The sequence below is a fragment of the Anser anser genome (assembly GCF_964211835.1).
Source record: "Anser anser genome assembly, chromosome: 18".
Classification (NCBI taxonomy): domain Eukaryota; kingdom Metazoa; phylum Chordata; class Aves; order Anseriformes; family Anatidae; genus Anser; species Anser anser.
This window is the reverse complement of record NC_139739.1, coordinates 9,022,460-9,041,865: the sequence shown is the minus strand read 5'-3', so window position 1 is coordinate 9,041,865 and position 19,406 is coordinate 9,022,460. Positions and strand designations below refer to the sequence as shown.

The following is a 19,406-nucleotide window of genomic DNA, read 5'->3' as shown; positions in this document are numbered from 1 at the left end:
AAACAGTGGGTCAATAACTGCAGCTGTTTGTTAGACAGCATAGCCATTCATAGCTTCCAAGATTTCTACATCTGTTTATTTCTTTGTTTGTACTCTGACTACGGATCATTTCATATTGTCTTCTGTCCTTGTTATGTAGCAATGCTTTTTGGCTCCTCGTGCTGGAAGCTGAGGATCAGATGCTCTGAAAATGATTTCAGATATTCCAAAGTTCATGGTGCTGCAGTTGTGATGTTCATCTTGTTTTTTCTTAAATGTGCTGATACAGGACTGTTGTTTTTGTTTCTTAGGAGGTTAAGAGGATTTTAATCTGAGCACACAGATATTTAATACTACTTTGTAAAGACCTAATCCTTGTAATGGCAAGACATGTCTATTTAGGAGTATTTGTAAATTGAGATTGTTTGTCAAACCTGCTTTTATTAGTAGACGTGATGTTTAGATGTTGTGTTGTTTAGATGTTGCTTAATCACAAAAAATAGGTTTTGAAGTTCTGTATTTATTTTTGCATTATATTGCCATTCACATGTTCTTTTAAAAAATTCTGGAAATCTTTTTATCTATTTTTGTAAGAAAGTTGTTGTAAACTCCCCTTGGACTTCTAGAGTATTGAAAATCTTTTTTTAATACTATCAGGTTGAGGTCTTGTACTTTAGTTGAAACAACTGTTTTGTGATGCAGGTTTTATGAATTTTAGGGCTTTTAAAATTTAAGTACTAAGAAACTGTCAAGTACCAGGTTAAAACAAAAACTATGGAGTACCGATATCAGTAAAACTTTCTTAGTCATGGATTGTGATACTGTATTGTCACTTGTATATTGGCTTTGGGAATAATTTTCCTGGAAAGAATCTACAATAATATGATAATTGTGCGTGGACTATAGCATTATAAATACTGACAGACTAGATCTATCCATTTCTGTAACAAACTTAAGATTTCATATGATCAGAATGAAATTATTGCTTTTTAGACTTATCCTGCTTCACATGGGGTGGGTATGTATATGTGTATGTTTGGAATTCTTTTCGTTTTGCCACGTTTGCTGGAATTATGTATGACTTTAATACTTTCAGTGTACTATAATGGATATGTAAAGGTTATGTATCATTGCGTCATACTTTGTACAGACTTTTAATACGAGTTAATTTAATATTAAATGTGATTTAGATGTAGCCAACAGAAAACTAATTAATCTATATATTTTATTCAAACAAAAACATCTTTTTAATGCTGCCATTTTATCTGAGCAATAAAATCCCTGTGCCGAACTATGGTGACTAAAAAAGTTGTGCGTTCTTAGATATAGTGCTGTGTTCAATACATGGCATAGTTTTGTGACTGTTGGGTATTTTGGCAAATTATTACCATTATTTTCTTGTTTGAGGTTTTGTTTCTATTGTTTTTGCTTCATCCTCATTAGAAGCTCTGTGTGAATCCCTTCGTCTCACCTCACTAATTCTCATTTGCTGTTGTGTTCCCCCATCCCTTTGTTTTCTACTCCTTTCCCCTGTCAGGGTATGTTTAATTTCTACTGCTACTGCATTTTCTTGCTATTCCGATAGATGCACATCTTGCCTTGCATTAAAGAAAGAAGTTGAGTGTGTGCATGTTTATGTTAGTAGGTGACTATCACATCTTAAAATGGACAAATTTTCAGGCAAATTGTCCCTTTAGGATAAGCACATTGCGTTCTGCTGGGAGGATGAGAAAGGGGAGCTACTTTTTTTGTGCTGGGATGTGTTGTTAATTGCTTTACTGGCTGGTTCTTTGACCTCCAGATAGATGTGTTGAACTGATCGTAAGGCTATCAAATGTGGCCCAAAATCAATCGGTGATGCCGAATACTGTATTAAAAAGAAAGTTCTCACATCTGTGTGAGAATCTAAATATGTTTCTCCCAATAGGTAGAACTTCTAATGTCAACATTTTAGAATATCTGAAATAGTGTCAGATACTTCCTATACAGTTTATTTTATTCTATAGAATATGTAGATGGATACATTAATACTATTTATTTGGAGAAACGTTGTATAGAAAGATCCAAACCTGTGGAGTCCCCAGTGTGCAGATATTTAAGTAGCATAGTCCAAGAGCAGTAAATCGGTAGCTTGAGTGGCTCATTGAAACTGTGTAGGCTAGTTAAATTGGTCTCCTCTTACAGTTAAGTGTTGGGCAGAGACTCCAAGCCAAGAACTCTTGACATCTGTTCATGAAGAGATTATCATGGGTTTGATTTATTTGCCCAAACATAAAGTGTGATTTTAACATGTCATTTTAAGAGAAATAGATTACGAAGAAATCGGCTTACCCTCTTAGATGTATGATGACATTCCTCTAGCTATGTCTGAATGCAAGTAGAAACATTCCCCAAGGATTATATTTAAGCTGCAGTAACTCTTTTTCCTCCAGTGTATTTGTTTGCTGTAGTGGTACAGCAAACTAAATAGTTTCTTTTAATTACTTCTGTTTCTCTTACTGTTTTAGAGAACAAAAGTATGAAATAAACAAAAATCCTTCAAGATATTTTTAAGAAAATAAAGTAATGAACATTCTTGCATACCAAAGTACTGAAGCAGCTGAACAAGCTGACTAAATCATGCCATTCCGGCACAGTGATTCATGACTGTTTTCTTTCTGGGGTGATAAATTTAGACATAATTGAAATTGCATAGTAAGGACTTTGTGATTGGAGTTGAAGTGAATCTTTCCCCAGAACTGTAGTGACTTAATAGACTTGTACTTAGCAACAGCAAGGTTGCATAGTGGTAAAAATAAATTCTTACTTCCTTTATTGTTCTTAAGAAAAGAGCAAGTATTACAGCGTTTTTGTACGAATGAAGTACTGGGTTTTTACCAACTTGAATGCAAAAATAGCTATGGGGGGAGACCTGAGGGCCATTTAATCAGTATTTTGACCTCTGATGTCAAAAGCAGGTGCTAGGAAAGAGTATAGAAACAAAGCAATTGCATACGATGCTTCCTTCCACATGCAAACACAAGTACTCTCCCAGCCCTTGCACTCAAGGACATCCTGAACCAGATGTGGTTTTTGTGTTTTTGGTACCTGTCAGTAGTTATCTGCAAATCTGGATAACTTTCTCCCAAGCCCTTGTAAAATTTTATCATTATCCTGAGCAATACAGTGTAGTGAGCAGATCTGTAGATAGATGTTGTATGAAAACCTTCAATTTGTTGATTTTTTTTAACTTGTTGGCCTATTTTGATGCTGCATGGTCCTTACCCATTTCCCTTGTGTACTCATTTTGTAAACCTCTTGTATTCCCCACAGTCACCTCTTTCCAGTCTGAAGAGTCACAGCCAAATTTTTCTTTTTACAGCAGCTGTTCTGTATCTTGATTACTGTTGTACCTCTCTAAATCATTTTCAGGCAGGCGAGAATAAAAACTGCATGCAGTATTCAAGATGCAGGTGCACAAGTGTTATCAAGAGCATAATAATGTTGCCTGTTCTCTCTTCTGTTTAATAGTTCTTAATACTCACCTTTCATTTTTTAACTGCTACTGTGCACCAATCTGATGATTGAATTGATACAGCTGTTGCGACACCGGTATGTCATTCCTGACAATAGTCCAAATTAACATGGTTTTCTTGGCAGGTCCATCACTTTACATGCATCCAAGCAAACTCTGGTGGTGGTTATTTTTCCAAGTCAAAGCAAGAGCACAGTTAGTCTGCTGCACTGAAAAACTGATAGTAAGGAAAAGTGTAAGAAAAAAAGTGTCAGACTCTCCATCACTGAATGATGTATAAGTGGAGGCAGAAAGTACATTTTGGTAATTTGGCAATAAAAGATGGCAAGAAAGTGAAACAGCCTAATGCTAAAATGAAGATGATAAACTGTTTGCGATTTTACAGCTGAAATGTTTTTGGAAGATAATCTGTTTCTGTTCTTGTGAATGAAAGTAAAAGTCTCTACAATGACTTCTGAGCAAATTTATTTTGCAAATATTCACTCATTTGCTACCATAAAACTTTTATATAAGAACAGAAAATATTCCTGGGCTGAATAGTGGGCAATAGTAGCTTTTATTTTTTCTTCCTCCTTGATCTAGGAGATTATGTATGTCTTGCCTCAGACTTTTATGCTTTAGTATTTAGATGAAATTATGGGTGATAGTAACTGCTCTGGTTCTGATAACTGCTCTAGATCTTGAGCCATAACAAAATTAGCTGCAGTAGCTGCTATTTCTTCCTACTACTCACTCCGACTGCTGTCTTAAGCCAACTAATTTTATGGCAGAAGCAGTAAATAGAGAGATTTTAGTTTGATTTAATCTAGTCTACCATCAACCCCAGTTTGTTAGTAGAGAACAATCATTGCATTTAAATCTGATAATGTGAGAGCAATAAATCATTGTTTTAACCACTAATCTGGAGTACACCAGTTTTAAGGCCTGAAAAAAATGGAAGTTTTAAAATCAGTCTCTTGTATAGTAGTTTTTGAAGATGACTTTGTCTTGAGTTGAATTGGCCACTGAGGGTGTGCTAACTTGCAAAGATGAGAGTAGAACAGAAGGGTACTTATAAAAAGGAAAGTGGAGTAATCAATAGGTTATCACAACTGAGGAAGAAACAAAACTTAAAATGTCTAGGACTGCTCTCAGGAGAGTAAACAGTGTCAACATTTCATCGTTGGCTTTGTGCATATATCCGTCAGTCACAATGGTTTTGGTTCCCCCATTGAGGGAATATTCTTGAAAACATTCCTCTGAAAGTTATTTTGAGGGTAAGTCAGGCTTGTTGAAGGGAAAGAAATGTTTGTTTCTCTAGATGGAAAAATTGAAGTCCCTCTTGGCTCTTGTGTACCATTGTTGGCTTCAAGGTGGTACTGAAAGTTCCCTTTGGATCAAATTCAAGGACTAAGGAAAAAATGCTGCCCAGGGTGGAGCTCTAAAGTACAGTGCCACCTTTATGCACAAGTCTCTAGGTTATAAACACTTCATAGGAGGAAATATTACAAAACACTCACTAGGGAAAGAAAATGATGCGAGCTTTTATTTCAAAATGCTTGAGGAGAACACGAATGCAATTGAGTTTTGTTATTCATCAGGTGGCAGAATTAGAGAAGCAAGACAACGGTCAAACACAACAAAGTAAGCAAGAGATCTTTTGCTCAACTGTACACAAATTCATGATGGTCCTGGGTCTGACAGAGAACAGGGAATGTGGGTTTTCCAGTCATTGCTGTTGTTTGAAAACAATTTTATTTCTTTTGTCCCCTCAAAGCAGTTGTGTCTGCTGGGTAGCTGCTCCAACACTTGATACTTTTTCTTGCTACATGTTACTCAGTCGTGGATCTAGGCACCATACCAATAATGAGAGGTGATGCTAAAGAAGGTGTCTAGTAATTTAGTATCTCAAGCATTTAGCAGAGTCTCTGCTGTGCCCTGTTCTCAATGAACTGAAGGCTCGGAAGACTTCCGTAGATTAGAATTCAAATCAAGCTCTATGTAGGGAGCTTTCATATAGAAATTTATGGGCAAGCCTAATCGTACCTCATGAGCTAAATGAAGGTAAAATGTATACACAAGCCAAATCACAACACAGCTCATTGCATCGCTGGATCTGGGTCTATTTAATTAAGTCTGGGTTTGATTTGGTTTTTAATTCCCCGGCTCAACTACATTCCTCTTCTGAAGTCAAACCACTTTGTGATTTAAGAACCATAGCTTATTTCTCTGGGTATTCCTTGATGTTAAGTAGGTTGCCTATATCAGATAAATACTATGATGTTCCGAGTCTTGTTTTCTTTTCTAAACCAGTTTTAATTGAGGTGATAACTTCCTGGCCCTTGCAAAAAGGTAATATTCCATTACAAAAAGAGATGCTGTCTTTTTAACTGAGTAGAGTGCTCAGTCACCTCTTCTCATTGTTGCAGCATGTCTGTTTTTTCAGTCCCTGTGGTGTTGGTGTCTCTTTCCACTGTTTAGCTCGGTGGAATTTACTTTCATTTAATCATTCATTTGCAGCATGTCAGTGGAAAATCGGAGGCACCTGCCATTGAATTGGAAAGAATTCACAGGGGCATTCGGCTCTTGATGTGTTTTTATTTGCTGAAAGAAGTCACCAAGGGGCTCCTGAAATAAGTATGGCGTTAATAATTCTCTCCTGTCTGATCTGAAAGTCTAGCTGGATGGATCACTAGCCTATAAGGAATGGACATGGAAAATGGTATTTTTAAACGCTGTTGTGATCACCATAGTAATTTGGGACTCAAGCACCAGGAATACATTTTTCAGGCTATGTTATCTTATGGCAACTACTTGCTGTTAAGATTCTGTCTGAATATTTGAAGCTGTAGCCCATTTTAAGAGATGGTTGCATTTCAAAACATTTGTGTAGTATGGTGCACTTGGCAGAACTGGAAGGAACACCGACTCTTGACTCCACAGAAGTTTGCCTTCAAATTGAAAACTGATACAGAGTAGAGTAAATGGAGGTGGAGAGAGGGACACAACTCCCTTTTGTGCTTTGGGAAAATCTCCCTTTTGAGATTCACTTTAGTGAATCTGTTAAAGCATCTCAGGAAACTGGGGAATAAACAGGGCTTACTTTACATTTTAAAGAAACAAACTAGCCATATCTCTAAGAAACTTGGTCTGTATTTTTGAAACAGTGTCTGAATTGGTTTAAACAACCCTCAGTATTTTTATTATTTTTATTATTAGGATGCAGTGATTTATATTATGTTTATCCACTTCTGCATTGAAGGATGACGGTGAGAAACTGTTGGTACTTTTAAGATGCTGCTCTTTTGTATCTGTTCCAGTTAACAGAAATAGGTCACCTGTGAAGCGGTCATAGCATTAGACCTAAGGTAGCTTGCAGGGCAAAGCTCCAAAGTGATGGTAAAGATTCTTTCTTTAAAAAGTATGTATGTCTTTCTTCATCTTTGCAAGGATCTGTATTTATGCCTGCAAAACAGTTGTTGTGAACAGCAGCACACACTAGGGTTGACTGTGCTCTGAGGTCTGAGATGACCTTTGTGGTCATCTCCCCTGCATTCCTCTCCCTAGACACATGCACTGTCCAAAATTCTCTCTTCCTATAGCACAGTGGTAATCATTAAATAATAAGCATTGTCGATTTTTACCTGAGGCTGCTGTGTTTGCTTCAGGAAAGTCTGTTTTAACTGGTAGTAGCCCTTTCTGTCACATATCTGCAGTTATGTATGAGGAATTCAGTTAGGGCTTGATTCTGATTTCCATTGCTGCGAGGATGTCTGAATGGTGTAATCGCTTCTCCCCTTCTCTCCATTCCTCAGCAAATCAATATTTTCTTCTACAGCTTCCATCTCAGTCCAGACATGTACCCTACCTGAACATATCAGTCAACCTACACAGGCTGTGGCATTGTCTTTTCCAGCTCCGCCCTGAAGACAAGCTGACTTGTGTTATAAAAAGAGGTGCTCTTGAAGCAGTTTTCTGGTTTCCCACCACCACCACTACCACGTTTTTTTTTTTTTTCTTCCCCCTAGTGGTATCTGTCCAGTTCAAAGCAACTCAGAAGGGCAATGTGCTACTTCTCTAGCTAATCACTCTGAGGGGTAGACTACATCCTGGGAACCGTTGTTCACATGAGCTCAAATTTAAAAAAAACACTATTTCTATACATTCTTGTGATGTAAATCTGCTCCCCAGGTTATTCGTCATGTCCTGTAAATCTTAGAGAACTTAGAAAAGTTCATCAATTAATGGAAACAGGATCTTGCCCTTAACAGTTGCAGAACTTGTGCTGTAATCTAATTCTGTAACTTGATACTTCAGGTGAGAACTCCTGGTGCTTTATGGTGTGCAATTTGGTATGTAACATACCCTTCTGTCTTGGAATAATTGCCTCCTAAATGGATCTGAAGGTTATTTAGTGCATTTATACTGTTGATATTTGCCTCAGATGCTCCTTGCTCACTAGGTTAAATCAATATCCAGGTTTAATCTTATCTACAGCTGAGGATTCAGGTAACTATCTAGTACCAGGCCAGTTCAGCACCAAATACAGATAGTGATATTCTGCTTAGGAAGTCTAGGACATTAAAGGCAACATCTGTCAATTTCTTTCATTTTCTCACTTGCTAAAATCTTCTTGACAGAATAGGTTTTCTAGTTCGTAATACAATGCAGTAAGTTCTTTATTTACACTTGTCAGTAAAATATATTCCCCTTGGTGTTAATGGCACTCTGTAAGTGTATGCTCTCAGAATCATGCCATTTTTGAACTGTTAAACTTTCAAAACTAAACTTTGAAAAATCAGGCACAATCCTTCAAATACCTATATGTACATATGGTAAAGCACTGGTGGAATTTCCCAGACATGCTCATTCTAGAGACGGAAATATTGTCTCCCTAAAAAAATCTGCAAGAGAGGAAAAAAAACAAAACACATTATGCAGTTTTTCTCACTGCCTGCTTGTCTCTCTCCTTGTGAGATTGTGCTACCTGCATGTTATCTGTCTCTAATGCCAAGCTAAGCTGCCTCCCATTCTTCCTACTAGTGTTTGGAATCTCCCTCAAGATAACAGTTTAGGTTTCTTTATCCTGGTATTTGGTCATAGTTTGTTCACACCCACAGCATTGCATGGGAGTAGGTATACAGTTACCTGCTTTGCAAATCCAGTGTGTGCTGCTTCATGAACATGAAGAAGGGGAAGAGTATTGTTGTTTCAGCTGGTTCCGCTCGAAACGTAGCTATGGAGGTAGAAGAGCTGATATCAGTGTTAAGTACGGAGTAGTTAGAACAATAACAATGAACATATCCTCCGTGAGAGACTTTTTCCATGCTAAAGCTACTGAATTCTGACTCAGTCCTGCTGCCTACTATTGTAGAATATCCCTTCAGCAAACTCTCTGAGGGTAACAGGCTCTGTCGAAGGGAAACATTCCAACTGTTGCATGCAAAACTGAGAAGGGAACCTGAAAAGGACTGAAAATGACAGGGTGAAAGACAAAAATAGAAAATAAAGGCTAACAGGAAAAGAGAGACTGAGTAACAATAGAGGGTGAGCAGTAAATCCGGTTTGCCTTTCTAGCTCAGGAAGGTGTCTTGAAATCTGTATTTCAGGGCACCCACTGGGTGGTCACCAGAGCTCTTTTGAGTGTGTGAAATGAAATGGAAAACAATAGCTCGGCGGCAATCTCTTTTTTTCGTCTGATGAGGTGTTCCTTGAATTACCAGCATGACTCCTGCTTGATTTAGCAGTGAATACGGCCAGGCATTTCCTGAAATGACAGCACTACATGATGCTATTAGAAATGCTAAGTGAAAGGTTCTACTGTGAATAATGAAGGAAAGGGAATAGGATATGGGAGTGTGTCCCACTGAACTGTCTCTGCAACGAAAGGGGGAATGAAATGTAGTGCAGCTGAACAGGGGCCATCTACCCAGACTGAAAATCTTCATCTCTTCTTTGAACAAATGGATGATAGGAAGCAAGAAGATCTCTTGGGAAGAGATGTTTATTTTTAGAATGGTTAGAAGCTGATGCCAGCATTGTTTGCGTTCATCCTTGTCGGTTTTTTTCTCCTATTGTCTGTTAAACTCTTAGCTCAGTGCTTCTTTATGGAGACTTTTTGCTGGTAAATGTAAATATTGTTCATGTTCTTGGCTAATGTCCCATTTTGACTGGCCTCCATGTATGTATGTATTTGCTTACTCACCTGTTCCAATATCTTCAAATAACCAAAAGATGTTTCCTTTTTAGAAAGGGTTTCTTCTCTGAACCTTTCAAAGATAGCAATGCTGTACATAGCTCCAAGAGCACTGCACCACTGACTTGGCAGAAGCTACTTCAGAATTGCTACTCCTCCTCCTTGCTTACAGCCCTTAAGAAAAAAAAATGTGATGACCCCTCATTTTTTTGTTATTCAGCACATTTTTGTGGTCTTTTATTTCATTAAATTTCAAACTGTTTTCATTTTCTCCTTGCCTCACCTTCTCCCTTCAGCAGGGCAGATGTTAGAAAGACTGCCTCTGATTCAAATGGACAGGGAGACCCAAAAGGACATTACTGTGACAAAGTAATGAGTAATAGGTGTAATTTTTAATGTAATTTGTAATCACTAATTTGTAGTGATTATATTCACTACAAATAACTACAAATTAGAGATTACAAAACTTTATTAACTGTTACAGGGAAAAAGATTCATGTGCCATTTTACCTCCTCCTCCCACTCTGCCTTTACGGTGGACTTGTTTTCTACCCACCAGTGGAGCTCAATACTAGCATTGCAAACAACCAAAGGGCCATTTCTATAAGACTATGGATATATTTTCCAGGAAGTAATCAAATAAAATCAATAATCTTGTGCGAAAGTTAGGAAACAAAGGTACTGTTGTTCCCACCACCGATGATCAGCCTGTAGGACAGGTGGCAGAATCTGTTTCAGAGCACGAAATGCAGGTTAAAAAGAATGTAATCAGCGCTGAAGGAATTTGGGCAGGATGCCATAGATAATAGCTTTCCTTTTAGGAGGGACAATAAGAATGATATGGATGTCTTGAATAGCAGTGGTCATTAATAACCCTGAGTAGGCAAGAGGTCTCTTCTCCCATACTATCCAAACAGCAGTGTTTTACCACTATGGTGTGATGTTGGCTTCTGGGAAAATCCAATACCTATTATTGCAGAGCAACTGTTTCAACAAGGCCTTTGTTGTTTCCTTTCTTGCTATACCACCCACTGGGACTAATCCTTTCTCTGAAATGATGCTCAATCCATGTTGTTATGTTGTTACAGTAGACTAAGATTATACTTATGGGGAAACTATTTCCATATATCTGGTAAGCTACTCTTATTCATGTGTCTTAAAACTTTTTGAATTGTTGAAGTTCCTCTTCCATGGCCCACACTACATATAAAATCTGTGGAAGTTATCTTAAGTTGTCATTTAATGAGACAAGTAGATCTTCCCAGCTGGGTAAGACAATAAAATCAGGAGAAAAATAATTTGGGGGTCCAAGAACATAGTGGGGAATTCAGAGCAGATATAAGATTTTAAAAACCTCAGTCTTGCATGTCAACATTTAAAAATGTCAACAGCATAACAAAAATAAAGTAAACAATTTCAGAAATAAGCACAGTGAAATGTATTATGTTGCTTGGATCTTGGCAGTCATCTCCAGTGAAATAATAGCAGGAAATTATAGAGAAAAAAAATGGTGAAATCATTCAGCAGTCATTGGGTATTCATGTGAGTCTTCTGTGTTGAGATAACACTTAGGTTTATTTGTATTATAGAATGAAAGATTGCTGTTATAAATGGAAACTGTTAAAGGTTTTGTAGCTCAGGCTAAAGGTTATCCAGGCTGCTGCAACAGATATCCTAATTCTAACAAAAGATATACAGTAAGGACAGAACATTATAACTGGAAGTAATCTAAAAATATACATAAGAAGAAGAATTTTGCCGTGCTAGGCACTTGTTAGAGCTGATAAGAATTGTGACTGTTGGTTTTTAACTTTTTCCTTCAAGTATGTGAAGCTATATTGAAACCAAATCATGCCTTTTTTGAGATTTCACATGGGCTCTTGTTAAGGAGTGACTATTTTTCTTTCCAGAGTGAACTCTTTTATGCCCACATATAAATTCACTTAAGGTTTAACCTTCTTTGGAAATGTTCTGATTGTGAATGCTGTTAAAGAGTTATGTAGGGGTATAACAGGGGAATCGATTCAGGTTAATGTGTGTGTGAGTGCGAACAGAGCTCAAGGGTACTGACATATAGTCTGATTAATTGCTATAGTACCTGGAATGAGATTGAGATGAGTGTTACTCAGACCTCTGTCAGCTAATCTGGGTGGCTGAAACTTTAGGAACGTATGCAGATGAAATCTAAAATGCTTTTAACCTTGCAAACTGTTTTTGCTACCAAACTAAAAATGTCATTGTAGGATCCATTTCTGTGTACCTCCTAGCTTTTGGTGCATGTGTCTAAACTATTAAAATCCTCCGTTATTAAAAACAAAAACAAACAAACAAACAAAACAGCCAGCATAGCCGTTTCAGTATGATGCTAAGACCTAAAATTTGTCCACATGTAACATACCACGTTGTGGGACCTGGCCAGCTACAACTGGTACAAAGTTCATGACTTGCAGTTTGGATCAGGGTCCCTTTTGAAAGGGTTATCTGTTGTTTAAAACAGCTGATTTTTACAGGCAAATATTTACTTTTGTCCTCAACTGTAAATAAACATGGATTGGCTTCGTCTCATCTGTTATGCTTGTGTATACCAGAGCACCTCCCTGCATCATGCAGACTCTCAGCCTGGCTGGTGCAGCCTGCAGAACCCACCAGCAGACATCCTCCCTGGACTTGGAGGTGAGGTGTCCTAAGGAATGGATCCACCACTATTGCTGTACATAATAGCACCAAGACACTGTAAGCCTGTCTAAACTACGCATCTTTTTCACAAAAGAGGTAGTGATTCGTGTGAATGACATCGCAGCTGGGCTTTAGGAATATCTTGTAACTGCTATGATCTTTCTGCCAGCTGCTGCCAGACCTTTAGTGAACAGCCTTTGCTAACCAAACTGCACCAAGGAGGACTGGAGTACAAACTGCAGATTTTTATTTTTTTGCCTGGTTTTCTAGATGGTCAAAGTCCTTTTGTACTGTTCTGTCTTGGGTGTTGGAGGTCTTCTCTTAATTTAGTCTCCTATAATAACTTTGAGATCACTGTTTCTCACTGGCAACTCTATTGACCATGGAGTAAGGGTGCGTTTCTTTTTCTTCCTCTTGTAGATTGAAATCAGAATAGTTACATAGTGGTTGCAAGGCTCACCCTTCTTTTGCTTTAAGGATATCAGTGCTGTATTTACAGTTCCCCATGCTGTAGGACCCCTTTGGCTTTAGATTTCTGCTTTGAGGCCAGTAGTTCAGTAAACGCAGCATCTATTTATATTCAGGCTACTTAATGCCCAAGTTCATTGATAAACTCATTTTGCTAGAGAACTTTTAAGACAGCCTCCTACTGATGAATATTTTCTCATTTTGGTCACATTTTAAGTGGTAAAGTTTGTGTGTTGTGAATCCCCATTATCTTGAGCTTATTTACATGGTACTGGTGAGAGTGTCTGTAAGATGTATCCAGTTTGGGTGTCCCCAGACAGTAGGGGCCAGTTTCAGCAAAGCTATACTTTAGGGCAATGTGAGAGTGGCTGAGGTGCAGCTGGAATGAAGTGTGATGAGAAGATTGGCACAAGCCCTGAGCGGATGCCTTTGATGTAACACATGTGCTTCCATGTTAAGACCTACTACTCATCTACTTTTTTTGCCGGAATTTGGTTTGAAGCTATGTGGTGAGCTTTGGGAGGAGAGGGAAGTTCAGAGTTGTAAACAAAACCCCCAAAATGTCACAGACAAAAGACACTGCTAAATTGATTCATGACAGAATGTCTCAATCTGTGTTTAAGAAAAAGAAAAGGTGAAGCAAGACTTGTGTATCCAAGCAACTGTAAAGCCTTTACAGTTGCCATGGGAGGTTTTATCAATGACGCATTGGTTGAAATTGTCCTTTTCTTGTAACTGAAGTCTATGGTAGGAAGAAGAGGGGATTTTCTAGGCAGATAGCCCCCCTCCTGCAGAGAATCAGCAAGGAACAGATTGGAGCAGAGTCACACACACAGAGATATGCACAAAGGTCTGATCAAAATAAGAATGATAGAGCTTGGTTACTTCCAAAATATAAATATGAGATCTCCCCTGAGGCTCTGCTTTTGGAACCATTTGTTCCCCCACAACCAGTGTACAGGTAAAACAGATACAGTATTTGCCATGAAAAGAGAATTCACCTGCTGTCTCTTGATTAATCTAAGCAGAAATACTTGTGGTGTCTTACTAAGTGGACTCACAAAAGCAAATCCTCAAGCATGTACTTAAACATTTTATTTTTTAGCACACAGACACACACAAAGATGCATTGTAAGTATCACCTGATGCTGAATGTCACCTGCATATATTGCTGAATATAGGCAGGAACATGGCATTTTCATGTGCAGCGTGGCTTTTGGTAGGCAGGATTCTCATTTAGCATTACTGATGCATGGATCGGTCTCAGACCGAGGAAAGTAGGTTTAATATTTACCTGCATTTGTGGTTTGAAAGATGGCTAAGGAAAGAGAATAAATATCTTGTATGGTATTTGATCAAGGAATAGATTTATAAATGAAAATCTGGAGTTACACCTACTTCTCACTCCCAGAGTAAAACTTTTCAGCCAGTTCCAAAGAGCAGATGCCCAACAAACATCTTTGTGCAGGAAAAGGAAATATTTCCTTAAACATCCTGCAGCAAACGTGACTGATTGAGCTTCCCTTTCCTTCTGCCTGGTGCATTTCCCTTCTTTGCACAGACAGGATCTAACCAGATTTGCAGGGTATGAACTGCAGGATACTTTCAAATTCATAACTATGAAATGGTTCGTTTAGCAGGACAAAGGCCAAGCCGGCAGACACCCTTTTTCCAGCTCAGCATGTGCATAGCAATGGGAGGGTGGCAAGGAGCTTTTGTTAATCTCAACCGAGCTGGCAAGAATGCTGCAAAATGAAGTCTTTGAAGATGTTTTTTTTTTCTTCATTTTTAAAGCAACAGCTAGTTCTAGAAAGCTTGGAAATCTTGCAAAAAAAAATCCACAGAATATTGCAAGACCTCCCTGGCAGTCGTGTAACTTAGGCAAATTTCCCCAGTAGCAATTAGCCTCTACATTTCCCTTTAACAGCTATTTTTTCACAGGTTCTGTTCTGATGCAACTGTGAAAATGTTTTTCCTCCAGCTTGAATGCACTTTTTGAAAAAAAAAAAAAAAAAGCAGAGTGGCAGAAAGGATTAGGGTATCAGGTCAGGTTGGGGCTGATCCAAGCAGCAGTGGTTTTTTGTTTTTTTTTTTTTTTTTCCTTTTACTTTAAACTTGTAGAAATTGAAAGCTTAAAGGGCTTCATGCTTAGAGCTGTTCCCAAAATAGATGGGACTCAGTCCACTTCCTAACGTGCTCACATCACAAGACCAACCGCTGCTACTTGCTCTTTTGTCTGAGTCTCCAGCGGAGTGCTGGGATGCTGACTCCTTCACAAGGGAAGTTCCCACTTCCCCAGAGGTGACCCTCTCCAAGAGCTCTCTCCCCCAAAGTGACCTAGGTAAACGTTGTCCTGTGGCCACCAACATCACACCCCATCTTCTTGAGCCCAAACAATCCCGTGTATTTCACCAAAAAAAAAAAAAAAAGTAACTATGTTCAGGGATTGATTTAGGTGGTTTTTATTTTTATGCGAAATCATAAATACAAAATAAAAATAGTAAACAAGTGCTATAGGTTTTTTCACTGGGATGAGGTTCAGGCCTGATCCTGAGCACTTCTGATTCTTAAGCTCCAGGACTATGTTTTGGTCTCGGAAAACAAAACAGAGCAAAAAGCAACTTACACCCTGAAGCCAGTGACGTCAGTAAGAACATTCAATTGGGTTGTTTGTTTGGTTTTCTTTTAAAGCACAGCAACAAGTATATTGAAGGATGAGATTAAATATATATATATTTTAAAATGGGGCCCACTTCCTGCTAGTATTGTTGGGTGCTGCCCCCCTGACCTCAGTGAAACTTCGTTACAACAGCAACGAGCTGTGGTTTTGGTGGGGTGATGCTGTGTTTACTGGTACATACACAGTTAGCACTGGCTTCTTCCAAGAGGGTTTAATATGCAATTGTTTTGGATTTTGGTTATAAATGGACCCAGCCCTGCCATGACATGAAGCTATCATCTATCAGGGATTTTGGCTTGTTAAAAAAAAAAAAATCCCTTCAAAGTTTTGAGTTTTTCTCCCTCCCCCCCAGGATAGCCATTCTGATTGGATTCTAAATGCTAGCAATGAACTCCTCAGAAAGATTTCACCTTCTGGTAGACCCCAAATCCTGCAGTACTTCTGTAGGTTCTAGAGTAATGATACGTGCTGGCACGTCTGCCAGGTTGGGACTTTTTCAAAAAAAATTCTTTACTTTGAGACAAATTCCCATTAAATTGATGAGATTTGTAAAAACCAAAGTGAAGTCTGCAGGAGTTGAGCTAATATCCGTTGACTCTTTTTGCTAGACACCAGAGGTCTGAGTGATGGTGTAACATACCAGTAGGTATGGGCCGGGTGACAAAAACAGTTGGACGTTACCATTTAAAATACAAATAAAATAACGATGAAACAAATAAAGGCACCAAACCATATAACAAGCCAACTTTGGTCATTTCTTGCAAAACATATGCATTTAAATACATTTACAGTTTACAAGGTTATACTGCTTTAAAAAAAAGTTGCAATGATGAAATACGGAATATTTCATTCTTGTACCAAAACTATATATCACATCACAACAACAATATTATAGCTTTTATTTAAACATAGACAGTATAAGAACTGCACCTCTTTATAGAACAGAACTAGTTCAAGACATATTGCTCTGCTTTTGTATTGTCTGACGGGTTCAGACCCTGCAGTGTACGTGTTTGAAATGAAAGCAGTTACCTTTCAGAGGGTGAAATTTGTGCTCAGTATTCAACATCTGTATTTGCAGGGGCAAGGCTTTAGTCTCTCCTTCAGGTCTGTGTATGTGTTGATACTGCTGGGGTGTTAAGTTCGCTAAGCAAAGCCAAAACGCAGTCAATATGAATCTGTCACGACCCCCAGTAACGGTTAACCTGTAAGTCTCGGCATTATCAGAAACTTGTAGGAGTTAATACACAGTTTAGGTGTGTGCTGTATTGCTATGTGTTTGTGAGGGCCCCACGAGGTTGTAGCATTGTGCTCTGAGGAGTACTCACAGCACGTTTCCTCCCTAGCTGTTGGCAGAAAGCTCCTTATGACGGTAAAGATGCTGCCAGTCTGCAGCAGAAATCTGTGTCAATTTAAAGGTACAAGACTTTTTTTCCCTCTTGACAATTTGTGCAAGAGAGTATCACACCACCCTTCAACCCCTTCTTTAAGAAACGTTTGTCTCTACAGTGTAAAATGGAAAGGTGTGTGTTAATATTACGGGCTGTGGTGAAGTTTAACAGGTGCAGAGCTCAGAAGAGTTATGGTGCCCAGAGCATCTTCCTTACAGTCTGCAGTTACCAGGACACTATGGAGGAGCTACGAGGGCTGTGAGAGCCATAACTTCACATCTCCCAATTAGCATGCGTAAAGTCTCAGTCAAAATACTTGGAGAAAGTTTTCTAGCACTTAATTTCTGTCTGATTAGGTAAATGAAGGAAAGTATACATTAACAAATTATAGGGGGGAGTCAAGCAAGTGCATGCCCAACTGAACACACATGATTCAAAAAGGGCAGCAAGTAGTGCTCATCAGCAAGGCCATGAAAGCCTCCCATAACCTAACCATCAATATCCGGGGCAATATTTATGTTTCTAGTCTCCTGTAGTGCAGATAAGAGGATGCAGAGGGACACCCTGCTGGAGCCACGACATGCAAAGGTCTCCTAGGTCTCCAAACCTAGCCCTCCAATAATTCTGGCAACCTGCAATGAGCTCATATTCAAGTAAAAACAGAACAGAAGCAGTCAAAGGAGAAGGGATGGAGAACCTAGGACAATCTCTGTACTCTTCTAAACAACAGCAACTGTCTGAAATCACTTTCAAAAGTCTCAAAGGCACACAGACCAGTGCACTCCTTTGAGGGACAAAAAGGAAAGAAAATCAATCACATGCCTTTCTCCAAATAGTTACTTGCTGCAGGATTAAGGACCAAGGTTAATGTCGTGCTTTAGACAGGAACTCTAGTTTAGTCGCCCAAACTGAAGAAGAACAAAAGAAAAAACCTTAACCAATTAAAGCCACGGCAGAACTCAGTCAGACGCAGGTTTTCAGGAGAGAACACGAAGCAGGGAAGCTTCTCCTCCGCGCCAGTGCACAGCCGTTGGCCTGTCCCTGCAGCCAGGCAGTGCCCCGAGAGGCAGGAGCAGGCGCCAAAGTGCTCCCAAAGCCTCCCACAGTAACGCCGGCCGAGGCTGGAGCTGCAGCAGGGGCCGTCGGGCAGATGGAGGCAGCAGCGGCAGCCAGGCTCGGCCCTGGCGGACTTGGCCACGGCTCTCCCAGGCTCCTCGGTGCCCGCTGCCACCCCAAGCCAGGTGGGTGCCGTTGCCAGCACAGCAGGCAGATGGTAGCGGGGCCCAGAGTGGTGCTCCTCCGATGGCCCGATGGGAGGCTGGGCTGGCAGGCAGAGGGGCGCTGCCCTGCCTAGGGCCGCCACTTGCCGGGGTGCCCCGTTAAGACAGCCTCTAGGCAGGGGAGCGCTGCAGCGCCTGGTCGGCCGAGCTGACCGCAGATGCTCCCGGCGCGGTGGGTGAGCAACCCGGGACTGGTCCCTGCCTGTGCCCCTGGCCAACAGAGCCCGGCAGCACCGGCTCAGAGCTGTCCATCTGCGTCCCTGCAGCGCCGGGGGAGCCGAGCAGCCCCGCTCAGACGTAGTTCTTCTTGTCATACTCGCCATTGGAGGTGGGCCGCCGCGGTGCTGAGTACTTGACGGGGAAGGAGGTCTCATCGCGCTGCGAGCAGGAGCAGCAGCAGATGAGGCAGCCCCCGAAGAGCAGCAGGGCTGTGGCTGCCCAGCCGATGTAGAGCGCAGCCCCCATCTCCCGCTTCTGGGACGGCGGCACGGTGGGGTCGTAGAAGTCGCTGATGACGATGTTGGCGAACCAGCAGAGCGGGACGAGGACCAGGACCCCGCAGAGGATGTAGATGGCCCCGCCGGCGATCACGATGCGGGATTTCATCTTGCCGGGCCGGATGCAGTTGGTGCACTGGGCGCCCACCACGGTCACCATGAGCGCCACCAGCCCCAGCAGCGCCACGATGACCGTGAGCGCCCGGCCCGCCTGCACCTCGGGCTTCAGCGCCAGGATGGAGTCGTACACCTTGCACTGCATCTGCCCCGTGCTCTGCACCACGCAGTTCATCCACAGCCCTTCCCAGATGGTCTGCGCCACCACGATGTTCACGTCGATGAAGGCTGACACCTGCCACATGGGCAGCCCGCAGGCCAGGATCACCCCCACCCAGCCCAGGATGCCCAGCCCCAGCCCCAAAATCTCCAGCGCCGCCGAAGTCATGCTGCTGCCGCTGCTCTGCCCCAGCCTCCGGAGAAGGGGCGGCGGTGGCTGCTGTGCACCTCTCGCCCCCGGGCAGCTGCCGAGCTGGCTCTGAGCGCCGCCGGCGCCGGGCAGCGCTATATGAGGAGCCGCGGGGCGCCCTCCCACCGCCCTCCGTCCCTCCCCTGGCCCGGCCCTTTTTCCGCGGAGGGGGGACTCGAACCAGCCCTGGCCGCGGCAGCACCGCCCGCGCCCGGGGGGAGCCGAGAGGGGCCGGGGCCGGGGCCGGGGGCGCGGAGCTCCCCCGCTGCTCCCAGCCGCC

At 41.2% G+C, this 19,406-nt stretch overlaps 2 protein-coding genes across 2 annotated transcripts in view; one reads left to right on the top strand and one right to left on the bottom strand.

The window, feature by feature from the left end:
• The window catches only part of CDC45 (cell division cycle 45), a 32,525-nt gene extending 13,328 nt beyond the window's left edge, over positions 1-19,197 (top strand). Inside the window, exon 19 of the mRNA XM_083803483.1 lies at positions 140-19,197. The gene's annotated coding sequence lies outside the window, so the exon portion shown is untranslated. The remainder of the gene's footprint in view (positions 1-139) is intronic.
• Positions 15,259-19,105, bottom strand: CLDN5 (claudin 5; the record flags this gene model as incomplete). Its single annotated transcript, XM_083803539.1, has 1 exon — positions 15,259-19,105. One exon carries the CDS (start codon positions 19,103-19,105, stop codon positions 18,455-18,457), a length of 651 nt encoding a protein of 216 aa, XP_083659665.1. The 3' UTR covers positions 15,259-18,454.
• Positions 19,198-19,406: the final 209 nt, after the last annotated feature.